At 42.6% G+C, this 13,548-nt stretch overlaps 2 protein-coding genes across 2 annotated transcripts; one reads left to right on the forward strand and one right to left on the reverse strand.

Moving 5' to 3' along the window:
- Positions 1–226: 226 nt before the first annotated feature.
- crybb1l2 (crystallin, beta B1, like 2) lies at positions 227–4,747 on the reverse strand. Its single transcript, XM_031864739.1, has 6 exons — positions 4,676–4,747; positions 3,682–3,782; positions 3,210–3,328; positions 2,502–2,634; positions 2,228–2,370; positions 227–971 (listed from the first exon to the last, which is right to left on the reverse strand). Exons 2-6 carry the CDS (start codon positions 3,775–3,777, stop codon positions 800–802), a joined length of 663 nt encoding a protein of 220 aa, XP_031720599.1. The 5' UTR covers positions 3,778–3,782; positions 4,676–4,747; the 3' UTR covers positions 227–799.
- Positions 4,748–9,058: 4,311 nt separating this feature from the next.
- On the forward strand, positions 9,059–12,793 carry LOC116392717 (beta-crystallin A1-like). The gene is made up of 6 exons (XM_031864426.1): positions 9,059–9,146; positions 9,410–9,486; positions 9,590–9,708; positions 11,414–11,555; positions 11,795–11,937; positions 12,478–12,793. Exons 2-6 carry the CDS (start codon positions 9,412–9,414, stop codon positions 12,623–12,625), a joined length of 627 nt encoding a protein of 208 aa, XP_031720286.1. The 5' UTR covers positions 9,059–9,146; positions 9,410–9,411; the 3' UTR covers positions 12,626–12,793.
- The last annotated feature ends 755 nt before the right edge of the window (positions 12,794–13,548 follow it).

Raw genomic sequence — 13,548 nt, forward strand, 5'->3', positions numbered from 1 at the left:
TGACATAACAAAGGTGCCTATTTACTATTTCCACATCCAGCAGATACAGAGCAACATTAGCATTCACTTGGAGTCATGTTTCTGTTCACCTGATGCATGAATGTAAGTCCTCCAACTCCTGATTAAATTAGCATATCTATGCTTTTGGGACATGCATATCACAAACGTATCTGTTAAATAAGACTTTGTTTCAAGTGGAGCAGGATGTGAGATGCTTTATTGGGGTTTAGGGTTGATGTGGCTGCAGGATCTGAGCACAAAATATTTGCCACCACTTTACTTGTTGCGGCTTTTGTTGGTCTCCGATCCCCCACAACACAAACACACACAAATCCACACTGGTGCCCACCTCAGTGAGGCTCTAATAGGCTGAGTGAGGGCTGACGTTGGTGGGATGTGGAAGAGAATCGCGTGAGGGGGAGAGAGGGAGGGAGGGGAGGAGAAGGAGGAAAGTGGGGAGAAGGGAGCTCACAGACAGAGAGGGAGAGCAAAAGTGGAGAGACCGTTTATTATCAGATCCAGTCTCAACGGTCCGTGTAATTATCTCCTCCTTCACTTTAAGTAACTTTTAATTGCTCACTAGATTACAATGTTGCAAAAACAAAAGATAACCGACTGTATTCCCTTTATCCTGCATTCTAACTGCCAAGGGAATTTTGGGATGAAGGAGAACATATTACACCCTCTCCCTCCTCCTCTCCTTCTTTGCCCTCCCTCCACAGCCTCCCCTTCCATCTCTGTGGCCGCCCTCAGCCTCCGTCTCTCCTCCGATCCCTCTCTTCCTTGCCCTCGCTGGATTTCACTTGGAGGACATGGTGTAGCAGCCATGTGGGTGCCACTGCATGTCACGAATGCGCCTAATGGACTGCATCTGGGGGCAGCGGGCGCCAAACTCGTTGAAATGCCTGTACTCGCCCTTCTCCAGCAGGTACTGGCTGCCACGGTAGCCGGGGAACTGGTAACCCACCCAGCTGAGGAGAGAAAGAAGTGGAGGAGAAGGGGGGAAAGAATTTACATTGTCAAAGTGGTAGGGAAGGATTTCAAGGTTGTATGAGAAATCAGAAATCAGAAACAACAAGGAAAAAATTTAATTAAGAGAAAATAGATTCAAGGGAAAAAAACAATTTAAAGATGAGTAACAGAGAAGTCAAATGTGAGAGAAAGATGCTAGAAGCACAGATGCAGAGGGAGGATAAACATCAAACAAGTAAAGTCATCGATCTGTTTGTCATGCTGTCAGATGCCAAATCACAGATGTTTGAGATGGCTGGGAGCGCAGCAAATGAAGTAATTACAGCATTTAAGAAACAGTGCCGGCTGTCTGTCACACCTCTGAGAGCACCGACAGAGACTGAACTGCTGACGTTCATGACACCTTCGGCGAGCTGCAGATGAAAAAACTTCTATTTCTGAACTCCCTCTCTCTCAAATAGATTGTGCTGCAGTTTGAGAGAGACGACACAATGTGGTAACTGTCTCTGACACATGCGGCGGTGCATGCAGCTGGACTTTTTCATGCAGCCGATGCAAAAGCAGGGTTTTGCAGGTTTTCAAAAAACTGTTGAAAAATGTACGATTCGATTATTGGGAGTTGCAAATAGAGAAAAGATAGCCGAGTTACAGCTCCATGGAGAGTTAGATGAGAAGATCAATACCACTCTAAAGTCTGTACGCTAAATATGAAGCTACAGCCAGCAGACAGTTAGCAGTATTTTAAGCTAAGCTAGCTTAAAATAGAGACCGCAAATATGGGGAAACCATAGACTGTATATAAAAGTTGTCGTAGTCACCGTGACGTCCCTCATTGGTTTGTTGACTACCGCTTGGAAGCCTCGAGTTTGGTATTGTGACAAGCAAATAACATGCTTATTAACTACAACCCATGGTAGCGACGCAGTCACTGTCAGGTGACCACGCCCTAAAAGTGAAATTAAAAACCTCAAGTGTCACATTGTCCTCATTTCTGAACACCAGAGGTTGCTGCTTGGTGGAGACAGCTAACTGGGCTTTGTCAGCCTACCAGCACCTCTAAAGCACTCATAAGCACATTACATTTGGTTTATTTAATCCGAACAGAGCCATGCTAACTGTTCTCAGTATTTATACTAAACTAAGAGCTAACCCTGAGTCTGAGCAAGAAAGCGAGTAAATGGATTTCCCAAAAACGCTAACTATTCTTTTAAAACAGTTTTAGAAAATGTTTGTAGGATGGTGCCACACTACTCACGTTCCACAGCTGACCATGATGCTGCCCACTCTGTCGGTGAAACCGTAGGAAAACAAGCTGGGGACGTCATCGTCCATAATCTCCATTTTACGGCCCTTGAACTGTCCAACCTCATACAGGCAGATCTTGTGCTTCTCAGGATCCTGGAAGATTTTGTGTGGAAAGAAAACGAGGAGGAAACAGTGAGAAGAGATAGACGATGTAGAAAAGTAGTGTAAATGAAAAGAAGCTTACAAAGTCACACCACTTGTTTCCTAAAAGACAGGGGGTTTACCATGCGGACAGGCCTGAAGGACAGCAGGTAGTCATTCTTCTGGCAGTTGCTCCAGGAGTCCCAGCGGGGATACTCGCCCTTCTCCAGGATGAACATCTCTCCACAGAAATTCATCTGCTCAAAGCCCACGAAGCTGAGGAGGGGAGGAAAGGTCACAAGGATGAGACGGGAGGAAGGCGACGAGCTAAGTATGATGGACAATCATTGTTTTGACTTTTAAACGTACAAACCACTGAATTTACACAAGGATTTTTTTATTCATCACAAAGAGTACTGCTACTAAAAATAACCCTGAAGATGTCCACTTCATGCATGATGAATAAGTTGACACTCTTCTCCTGTCTTCTTCCTACTGGCTTATTTGCACTTGCCTTACTCATCTCCTTAATTATACTTTTATTGGTCCACATTGATACAAAATTGCTGCAAAATTGCTGCACTTCTTTTATTGCTTTATTGCTGTTTATTGCTTTGCCATGTTACTACGTCAGATAGTTCATTCTACTGCTGCACTCTCACTGCTGCAAAACACGCAGGATAAAAGCCTCAGCTACGTCCCTAAAATGTGAAGTGTGAAATGTCATATAATGGTGAGGTACAATTTTGAAATTGCCTGCTCCGTGCTCAGATGAGTGTGGGTGTTGGGTACAGCATGATTACTTGCAGGTGGGTGTGTATTTGCAAGCTGTACGTGCACAGGCTACTTACGGTCCGCAGTCAACGCGCAGGGAGCGCACCCTGTCCATTCCCATGTCACACACATTCATACACTCGCCGTTGATCTCAATGCAGCGGCCCTGGAAGTTCTCCTGGTCGTACACACACATCTGGATAGATGGGGCAAAATAAAGAGAGTGAGAGTGAATAAGGAGGTCGCAGAGGTGCTTTCAGAATCCAAAGCAACACCTGAGGAGAGCAGAAACAGGTTAGAGAGACTGTGCTAAACAAGATGCAGGTAGAGTAAACTGAAATGGTGACAGCTTTCTCCACAGTGACTGAACGCATAGAGGCCTCACATGGTAATCTTTTCTGTCAGGAGTAGTTGTCAACCGCCCCCTCACTGAGCTGTAAGAACTGGCTGGTCGTGATAAAAGACATCAGCCTGAAGGTAAACTGTTAGTGAGAGGCCAGCTGCTTCACACTGTGTGAAAAAGACTGTGTGTGTGTGTGTGTGCTGTACCTTGTAGGCCATCATGCCCATATCAGACATCTTGTTCTGAGCGGCCTTCCCATCAGTCTGGGAAGCAGACTTGGATTTCTCTCCTCCAGCAGACATAATAACTGTGAACAGAAGATGCTTTCAATCATTAGTAAATATCACATGAAGGGACTGTATGACAATGATTCGGGTGGGGATGGAGTTAAACATTATTATTCAATTATATAGAAAGCAAAGCCCACTCAACTGATGTTAATATTTTCTTTGGACCCTCTCTTTTACTAAGAGACAGAATATAACACCCTACCCACAATATCTCAAAGTAATATTACACAATACTGTATTTAAAGATTTAGATTTTCCTCCGTTCAGAAAAAGAATAAAGCAAATAACCTCCCTCTTTCCTGACCCCGACACCCCGACACCCCACCTCTATTCATTTTCTATATAAACAACAGAACTGAATTCAGGTTAGACTTTCCTCCACACATCACTATCTTGTCACTTGTCACTGCTTTACACTTACGTTATAGAATAAAATGTCAAAACTTCTACCATCAAAAAACATTCTCAAAATAAAGTCCAAAAGAAAATCCTACAAAAAAAAACCTATAACAAAACAACTGAACCCTTTTAATAAATGAATATATAACATATAAATAGATTTTTCTAAATACAATCTTTTGTAGCTTTAAACATTAAACAATTGATGTGCTGTCTTGTGGAACCTACTTGATTTTAAAGTTATATTTTAGGATCCACCAGTTAACATTAGTTTAGCATAATTTCTACTGTTTATTCTGAGTATATACACAGAATAAACTGTAGATTTAGTGACAGCTGTTTGCTTTGCGCAAAAAGAAATTCACATTTAGCCAGTTTGACTTTCATATCTTGAGCTCAAACTACAATAGACTTTTCTCATAACTAGGTATTACATCAGGCTCTTCTTGCTCTCTACCTCCCTCATTTCTTGTCTTTGCTCGTTCTGTATGATGTGTGTCCACTGTCTTACCTGTGGCAGTGTGTGCGTAAAGGAGTAGACTCGGGGCTGAGACTGGTGGTCTGTGTGAGAGTGCGCCAGGCCCCTCGTCGCTTTTATATGCTGGCGCCCAGAGACAGGGGATTATAGACACAGAAACAAACTCGCTGAGCTCACAGCCCCCACAGAATAGAAATACCACCATCATCAAAGAGAGAGAGAGGGGCAGAAAGAGAGGCAGAGAGACATGGGTTGAAATAAGAGAAGAATATGAGGAAGCAAATGTGACAAACTGAACATTTATGTATATTTGGCTCCAGAGGACTTGGTGGCAGATAAAATAACTCCATAATAACTTTTTCATGACATGAATCCATGAACTAAAAAGAGAATGAGCAGTTACATACAAAGCCCTAACTCCAATTGTAGTCTCATAATAATGACAGCCAGGCTGACCGGGTTAAGGGCCAGTCACAGAATGATTCACTCCGAGTCCCATCACTTCTGTAATCAAGAGGCGCTGGGACAAACAATAACAGGAAAAGCAATAAGCTGTGAGAAGCAATAACCTCGCTGTTCCAACTCTTGGTGTAAAGAGGTTGAGAGAGTGCACATCTCTGTATCACTGTGGGAGAAGGCTATTCAATTACAGCCCTCTGCATTTTTCTTCTTGCGTGGGTGTTAATATTGTGGTGGGCGTTAGTCTGTGAGGTGCTTAATCCAAAAAGCACATGGGGGAGAAAGCAACCCAGTCGAATGTAAATCCGAACAAGTCCACACAGATGACGTCACATCAAGGTTTCACATGTGCTGATGAGGACAGGAGGGAAATAAGGGATGCAGCTCTTCAGCAGATGAGATCTTGAGGTAAAAGTACTCGTGTCTCGGATTCAGTGATAGGCCTCATTAATCATGCAGTTTGTATTTCCTCAAATCCTAGCGCTCAAGTGAACATCAGGAAAAGGTCAATGGAGGAACGAGGGAATGGCTAAACTGAGCACACTTTGCTCTCAGTGACTGCTGAACGTCCTGAGTCAAACGAATGAAGAACGGGGGGGAGTGTCCGACAGCAAGGGGAAGTTACAAGTGGGCACATCTCTTATTTGTGGCTCCTCGTCTCCCTGTCCTCCATCCTCTAGTCAAGAGCGGAGGAGGTCCTTCACTCTCGACGGGATTAAGAGACTGGATTCAGTCCCGGTCCACCATCCAAAAGAAAAGTCTAGCTGACAAAACACTTCTCAGAGCAGATGAGAACAAAAGGAGAATAAATGCATTTTTTGTGTAAAAGAAATTGGTATTCAGAGGAAAGTTATTGTGATACATTATCTCTTTTTTCCAAATAAACTGGGTCAGAATGGCGGCATAAAATAATTCATATGATAACACACATTGTTGCGTGTGAGACATGCAATTCATATAAAACATTCACATACAGGACACGGTCGTCCTTTAACCACAAGGTTGGCGGTTCGATTCCAGGGTCCTACTGTCCGCATATTAAAGTGTCCTTGAGCGACACACTGAACCTCAACTTGCTCCCTCGGCACTTCACAGCTCACTGCTTCTTAAATGCTTAGGATGGGTTAAATGCAGAGCTCACATTTCATGTATATGACGATAAAAATCAACTTTTGAAATCGGCCCTGAATGACATGATGTCCATACCTAATGAAAACTATTACATTTCTTAGTAACTGATTTATGATTTAAAAATCTGTTATTAAAGAACTTTAAGACCTTGGATTTTGATCATAAAATAAAGTTTAGGTGGAGATCAAATCACATTTATGATGCTTGCAAAGCAGCGTATGTGAAGGTCTTTTATCCTGCATGAATATCCTTGGAATTGAAGGTATAGGACATTTTTAACATTCATACCTGGCCACACCTGTAAACCAGAACATAACTTCATAATTTGAGACTGTGATCCGGCTCTTTATAATCAAACCATACATGCTTATTTGGAGTATTAATATACTGCAGCTGAGCTGATGAGGATGAACTACAGCAAAGAATGACATTTTTGAATGTGCACTAATAAAACATGCTCTTCAAACAGCCATGTGTTCAATGTCTGGAGCCTGGCTGATGTAAAGGGCAAAACCATGAAGTTAAGTTTACCACTTTTGGCAAATATAAAAGTAGTTGTGCATCTCATTCTTTCATGTCCCACTGAGGCCTTTATACCAACTACTACATAACAGAAAGTCCATTGAACTGTCCATCCATCTGTTCATCCAGCAAAGCATCAACCCACTTATGACACTATCAATGTGTAATACAACAGTTGTGTCAGTGTTGCATCCTCATACACTACATGTATCTGTGAACTGGAAGGTGAACTATTTCAGGATGCCTTTATTAAGTGTGTCCCACAAAGTTCACATATCTGAAAAGTTTATATATTTATAGCCAGAACCAAATTCAAGTTAAGTGGAGCATACTGAGTGTCCTCCAGCAGATAATGATGTACACCCACATTAGATTTATAAACTAAGAGGTAGTCCTCTGTGGAGTGACGACTTTTATAGTGCTTAATCCTGCAAAACTCTCAGTCCTTTGAGTTATTTTCAAAGAGTGACAAGACATGTACTACCTGAAAAATGCAGATTTGAGAAGTGCTATAACACACTAGATACACAAGTCTTCACTTCCATTATAAAAGATTGTTGGTGCAGAGTGGTGGTAGAGCAGTGACTTCAGAAATGCCGTTGTGATGTTGGTCGTGACTGTGTGTGTGTGTGTGTGTCTGCGTGACAGTGAACACACACACTTGGAGAACTTGGTGTCAGCCTCCCGATATGCTCTCTAGATGAAATGTCAAGGACAGAGGACCAGATGAGGTTAGGGGGGATGTTGCTGTGGCAACTGTGGCCCATTGTGTCACGTGATGGACTCGGGGGTTTACATTAAAACAACATCAGTGCAACAATTGCTCTGTGGATGTGACACAGGCCCAGCTTCTAGACAGTATTTCAACATAGTCACAAAGTCATTTTCATTTTCAGTGCTTCTCTGTTTTTCTTTTTCATTCATTTTTAATGGGAAATATTCTCCTTTAAAGGGCAAAACCATGAAGTTAAGTTTACCACTTTTGGCAAATATAAAAGTAGTTGTGCATCTCATTCTTTCATGTCCCACTGAGGCCTTTATACCAACTACTACATAACAGAAAGTCCATTGAACTGTCCATCCATCTGTTCATCCAGCAAAGCATCAACCCACTTATGACACTATCAATGTGTAATACAACAGTTGTGTCAGTGTTGCATCCTCATACACTACATGTATCTGTGAACTGGAAGGTGAACTATTTCAGGATGCCTTTATTAAGTGTGTCCCACAAAGTTCACATATCTGAAAAGTAAGAGAACATTATTATCATATTGTTCTCCTTCATTAATAATCATCATCATTAATTAAATTCCTCTGTCCCAGTTTCCTCGACTTTTGGGAGCCACCACAGAAACAGGCTCCCCGACGGCTCTCCAAATCCTTCTCATTCTCTGCCTATAGCCCGGGCCATTGTCGCCCTATACGATGGCACTGCTGACCTGTACGAATAGATCAACAACAGACCCGCATTCCCCAGCCTCACCTCTGTGCCTGCGCTCTATATGATCTGCTGAGTCGACAGGCCGCATAGGGTTACAAAGAGAGAGCGAGAGAGATGGGCAACCAGCTCACCGGCACGCGCGCGCGCGGACAAACAGTTTTTGACGCACAAACATAAGCACTGAGGAGCAGAGGAGGTTAACGCTCACCTGAGTCAAGTTAATCATATTTAGACATAGGAATACCGGAAATCTCCTTCCTCCTGCCTTCAAAATAAAAGCCTTAATGGTTCTGAGGCCGGTTCAGAAGCAGGGCAACAACCATGAATCTATTACCTATAGGGCCTAATAGGCCTCCCACGGGAATGCTCACCTACTTTTTGTCATATTTCCTTATGTGTATTGGTAACAATCTGCCAATTAATGTATCTGTTAGGCACTTAATTGTTTATTCTTTAATATGACTTCCAAAATATGCTGACATTTATGTTGTTGAAAGCTAAATCTGAGAAAAGTAACTCAAATTATTTGGCTTTAATGACTTCTATTAATTATCAAAATAACTATGGATGAACTTTCAGTTATTCCCTTAATCTTTTGGTAACGCAAAAACGCAAAAAAACCACATCATTGTATCTTTAATTTTCATTTTAATACTTCAACCACTTCAAATGATCATTGTACAGCTCTGTACAGGTGTTACGTTGTTCACTACAGAGCTTAATTCTGAAGACCCTAAACGGAAGTGTCATCCTGAATTCGGGTGAACTTCACACACGACAAAGTCGCCCCGTTTACATCGTAAACGCGGAGGTGCAACACGCGCACACGCGCGAGCACGAGGTTCCCGCGTGGACGCCGGTATAAAACCGAAGCGCCAGGTCCAGACAAAAGTCTACGTAAAGAGGATTTCGAGTGGGAGTAGCGCGAGGAGAGCAGAGAGCATCCAGGTAAGCAGGAACATTCCCACGGGATGGACTCACTTGTCCTATACTTACTTACCGGAGTAAATGTTTGTTTTGGCTTCTCCGAACTAACCCAGAAATGTAGTTGCTCTCATGTAATCAAGAACTTGTTGGCAGCATGAGAAGTTCCAGATAAAATAGTTTTAATTTATATGGTGGTAAACACTGTTGTTACAGTCCAGTAAGAAGAATCATCTTGTTGTTATCCAACAAATTAAAATGTTTTTTTGTTTTGTTTTTCACTTTAGAAATGAGTAGATTTACTAAAACCCACATGACCTCACCCATGTACTTCCCTAGCATGGATACAGCCCCTTTCTTTAAGGTGAGCATATACACACTCTCACTCACACCTACACACCCCCCACCCACACACACACACACACACACACACCCTCATGCCTCCCCCTGTCTTGCCCTGTGTGCAGGTGACTGTGTTTGAGCGGGAGCATTTCCAGGGCAAGTGTCTGGAGTTCACCTCCGAGTGCTGCAACATCCACAACTGCGGCCTGGACAACATCCGCTCCATCCGAGTGGAGAGTGGAGCGTGAGTCACACAGCCTGTACGCCTGCACATCTCTGTGGACAGCTGACTGACTCTGTGTGTGTGTGTTTATGCAAGTGTGTGTCTGTGAGACGGAGGTACAGTAGAGAGATAACGAGAGAGGAAGTAGTGTCCAGGCTCCCACTAAAAGCATATCACCTCTAAGGTCACTGCACCGAGCACACGAGGAGCGGAAGGAGGTTGTCTTCTTGTTGCCACAGCTGCCTTTTACACATGAAATGCTGAGAAAGACTTGAATCACTATCAACTGAAGAGCTGACTGGGGTCAGTCTGAAAGCGAGTTTCACTTTCTGAGCTGGCAAACGAGCCTCACCTTTGGTCAACGGTTCTCATTGGTCAGCAGAGGCCACATGACTGTTTTGAACCTTTTCATAAAATGGTGGGATATTTCCATTTCTCCGTGTGTGCAGAGCAAAATGTCAAGATCCCTCTGATGAAAAGCACACTGCATTTTTAGAAATTGTTGACTGATCTGAGAAATATCTATTGGGACTATTCCTACTACTGCACTATATACTACCTGTTACTCTCTGTTTCTATGGCGCAGTTTTCACACCATTTCTTTCACTTTGGGAGAAATACTACAATGACTGTACTTTTGTAATCTATATAAAAGTATTTAATGTGTACATTATGAAAAAAAGACTTTAATGTCACAGCATTTGGTTCTATTCCCACAGAATCAGCACATCAACTTTTTAATCCTGTGGGTATTAAGGACCCAAAACATGCAGTTGTGTTTTATCAACTGCATGTCGTCACACATTTCCAAAATATCTCTTCTTAGTTGGAAAGAGTGCAGTCTTCTCTGTATACATCAAGCAGCCATCTGTTGGTGACTCCTCACAGGGGAAGAACACCTTTAAGTGCCACCCTCAGTATTTTTGACGCACTTTGGACCAAAGCTTTACTCTGAGCAGCTTTATACAGGCCTTAGTCATGCTGTGTATAGTTTGCCAAAGTCAGTGTAGTGATTTGCCAAACACCTGCTGAACGGAGATTTAGCTTGTTTTTCAAAGCGAGAAAGTGATGAGAACTGATTCCCACTGAGAGTGCAACTGTACTTATTGTAGCCTAAAAAAAGGAAAATACAATCGCTGTCACAAAGATTAGACGCAGTATTCAGAACCAAACATTAGCCAAACGAGCAACCGGTAAAGTCTGGGAGTTGCCTCTGTGGACTCGCACCTCTCTTCTTTTCCTAAAACTCTTTCCTAGCCAACAGACAAAAATCTCAAAAGTGCACAATGCTCAACAGACTGTCTGTTTTTTGTTGTTAGTAAAAAGGTGACGTTAATAAGGAGAACAGAAATTGTAAATCTCTGTTAAAACAAAGTGAGATATATATTCTGAAGTCATCCAGTATTAACTGGTAACTTTTTTCTATTCTTTTGTGAGAATAGCAATCTTCATCTTTTTTAATGGTGGATATCACCTTTAGAGATGATTTGGGGAACTTTTGTTACTGTGGAAATGTTAAATGTAAAAATAAAACACAGGACATTCACAACCTTAATGCACTTTGTCCTGTGACCACTAGAGGGACAGAAAACTGACAAACTGGGTACTCCTCTCACCCCGTCTAATGTTAAGTGTCTGTTTTATGTTCAGACCGTTTTTTGACAACACTGTTTATAATTTTCCCTCACCCTTCTGACTATTTCTCATCGTCCACCCATGTGTCCAGTTGGGTGGGATTCGAGCACCATGACTTCCAGGGCCAGCAGTTCATCCTGGAGAGGGGCGAGTACCCCAACTGGGACGCCTACAGCGGCTCCTTGTCCTACCACAACGAGCGCTTCATGTCCCTTCGTCCCATCTACTGTGCTGTGAGTGCCTGCACAGGAGGGGAGGGCTAAAATGAGACATAGTAAGAGAGAAGTGGGAGTGAAAGAGCAAATGGAAAAGAGAGGACAGTGAGTGACAGAAGGAAGAGTGATCAGAAGCCACACAGCGAGTGACTGGACAACTCAAAAATAGAAAATGAGACAACTTGGTGCAGAATGTCTGCTTGCTCTGCACGTCTGACAGGCCTAACACTATGCACTCTGTCGCACCCCCCCCCCAGTCTCACCAGAGCAGTCGTATGATGATCTTTGAGAGGGAGAACTTCATGGGCCGCAGCACCGAGCTGTGTGACGACTACCCCTCCCTGAAGGCCATGGGCTGGTTACTGCCCGAGGTGGGCTCCATGCATGTGCAATGCGGAGCGTAAGTCAGAGCTTCATCCCAACACAATCTAGTTCAAGTTGAATTAAAGCTCTTTATCATAAAGAAGTTTCAGAGGGTTTTAAAGAGGAAAAGAAGAAGCAGAAAAATGATCTGTCTTGAAATGTCTGTGGGTGGTAACATAACGCGCTGAAGTTTTTGAAGGTAACACAACTTGAGGAAGTGCTTGACCGATGAATTGTCAGGCCAATATTAATGGAACATGTCAGCTCATCACAGATCGTATCAGCACGTTGGCTGATCAATGACAGGAAACGGAACAGACAGATGTCAAAAACATGTTCGCAGTAATGTAGAAACACCATTTCTACCATTGCGTAGTCTGTGCACCAGAGAGCACTGAACATCTTATTTGTTACTATAAAATGTTCCACTTAGTGCATGCCTTAAAATTGTTTAATATCTGAATTTAATCTAAATACCACCTTGAGAAATTCTTAATGTGAAGAGCAAATCAGAAAAAATGAAATTCAGCTCTTCTTACTTACCCCACCTCCTCCTCCTGCCACTGTCTTTCTTCAGCTTCGTGTGCTACGAGTACCCAGGCTACAGAGGCCAGCAGTACATCATGGAGTGTGAGAGACACAGTGGAGACTACCAGCACTGGAGGAGCTGGGGCTCCCACTGCCAGACTCCAAAGATCCAGTCCATCAGACGCATCAGGCACTGAGAAGGAACAGATCAGAACTGGCAACAGTAATGGCTCAGGCTATCACCTGGATGCTGAGCTTCAGCGCCTGAACTTAAGGTTTGGTTCTGAGTTTAAGGCTTCACTTGTCAGGACCGCAACTACAACACAAACCATCAGTGACGTAGCAGCTACCTCTTTATCCTAGCTCATGTTCATTTGTGTGTTAATACTCATTTTGTTTTAGAACAAGTGAAATAAAGCACAGATTGAGAACCTGAAGTCCTTTCTGTCATTCCTGTGTGAGTGCACGTATGCAGAGAGAACGTTAGCACACTGATATTAAGCTTTAAGTGCAAAACACATAGTATGCAGTTTAATTATCCACTGATGTTTTGATGGGTTAGAACAAGTGTGTAATAACCGAATATTTAAAGTTAATGCATCAGTAATTCAAAGCTACAAACCGAGGCTTGTTGTGTAAATTGTATTTCCGATTCTTGTTTTTTCTTTTCTTTTACAGATTAAACAACTTTTACTTTGAAATTAGTTTTTTCAAGTTCCTCTTAGTAGTTGTACTCTTACATAAGAAAAATAAACACTGTTATATCTCATATCTATGCATATGTGGTATATAAATGTACTTTCACATTAACTGTACTTAATGACGATGAGTGTTAAATCAGTGACTCTGACATCACACCGCCCACCAGTCAAGACATGTGCAGCAGCTGTTAACTTCAACACCATCTTTAGTTTAATGTAATAATCAAGAGAAGCACAAAATGTTTTGGGTTCCACAGTGTTGAAGTCAGTAACATGACATTACACACATTAACAGGGCTCAGTGCAACATCAAGCAGCTTCGGCATCAATTCATTGAAACGTCAGATGTGATTTCGCCACAGAAGGTTTAAATAGAAACAATCTGACCGTAATGTGTGAGAACAGAACCCAGAAGTACC

Source organism: Anarrhichthys ocellatus, unplaced genomic scaffold (genome assembly GCF_004355925.1).
Source record: "Anarrhichthys ocellatus isolate YVR2014 unplaced genomic scaffold, GSC_Weel_1.0 scaffold31, whole genome shotgun sequence".
Lineage (NCBI taxonomy): Eukaryota > Metazoa > Chordata > Actinopteri > Perciformes > Anarhichadidae > Anarrhichthys > Anarrhichthys ocellatus.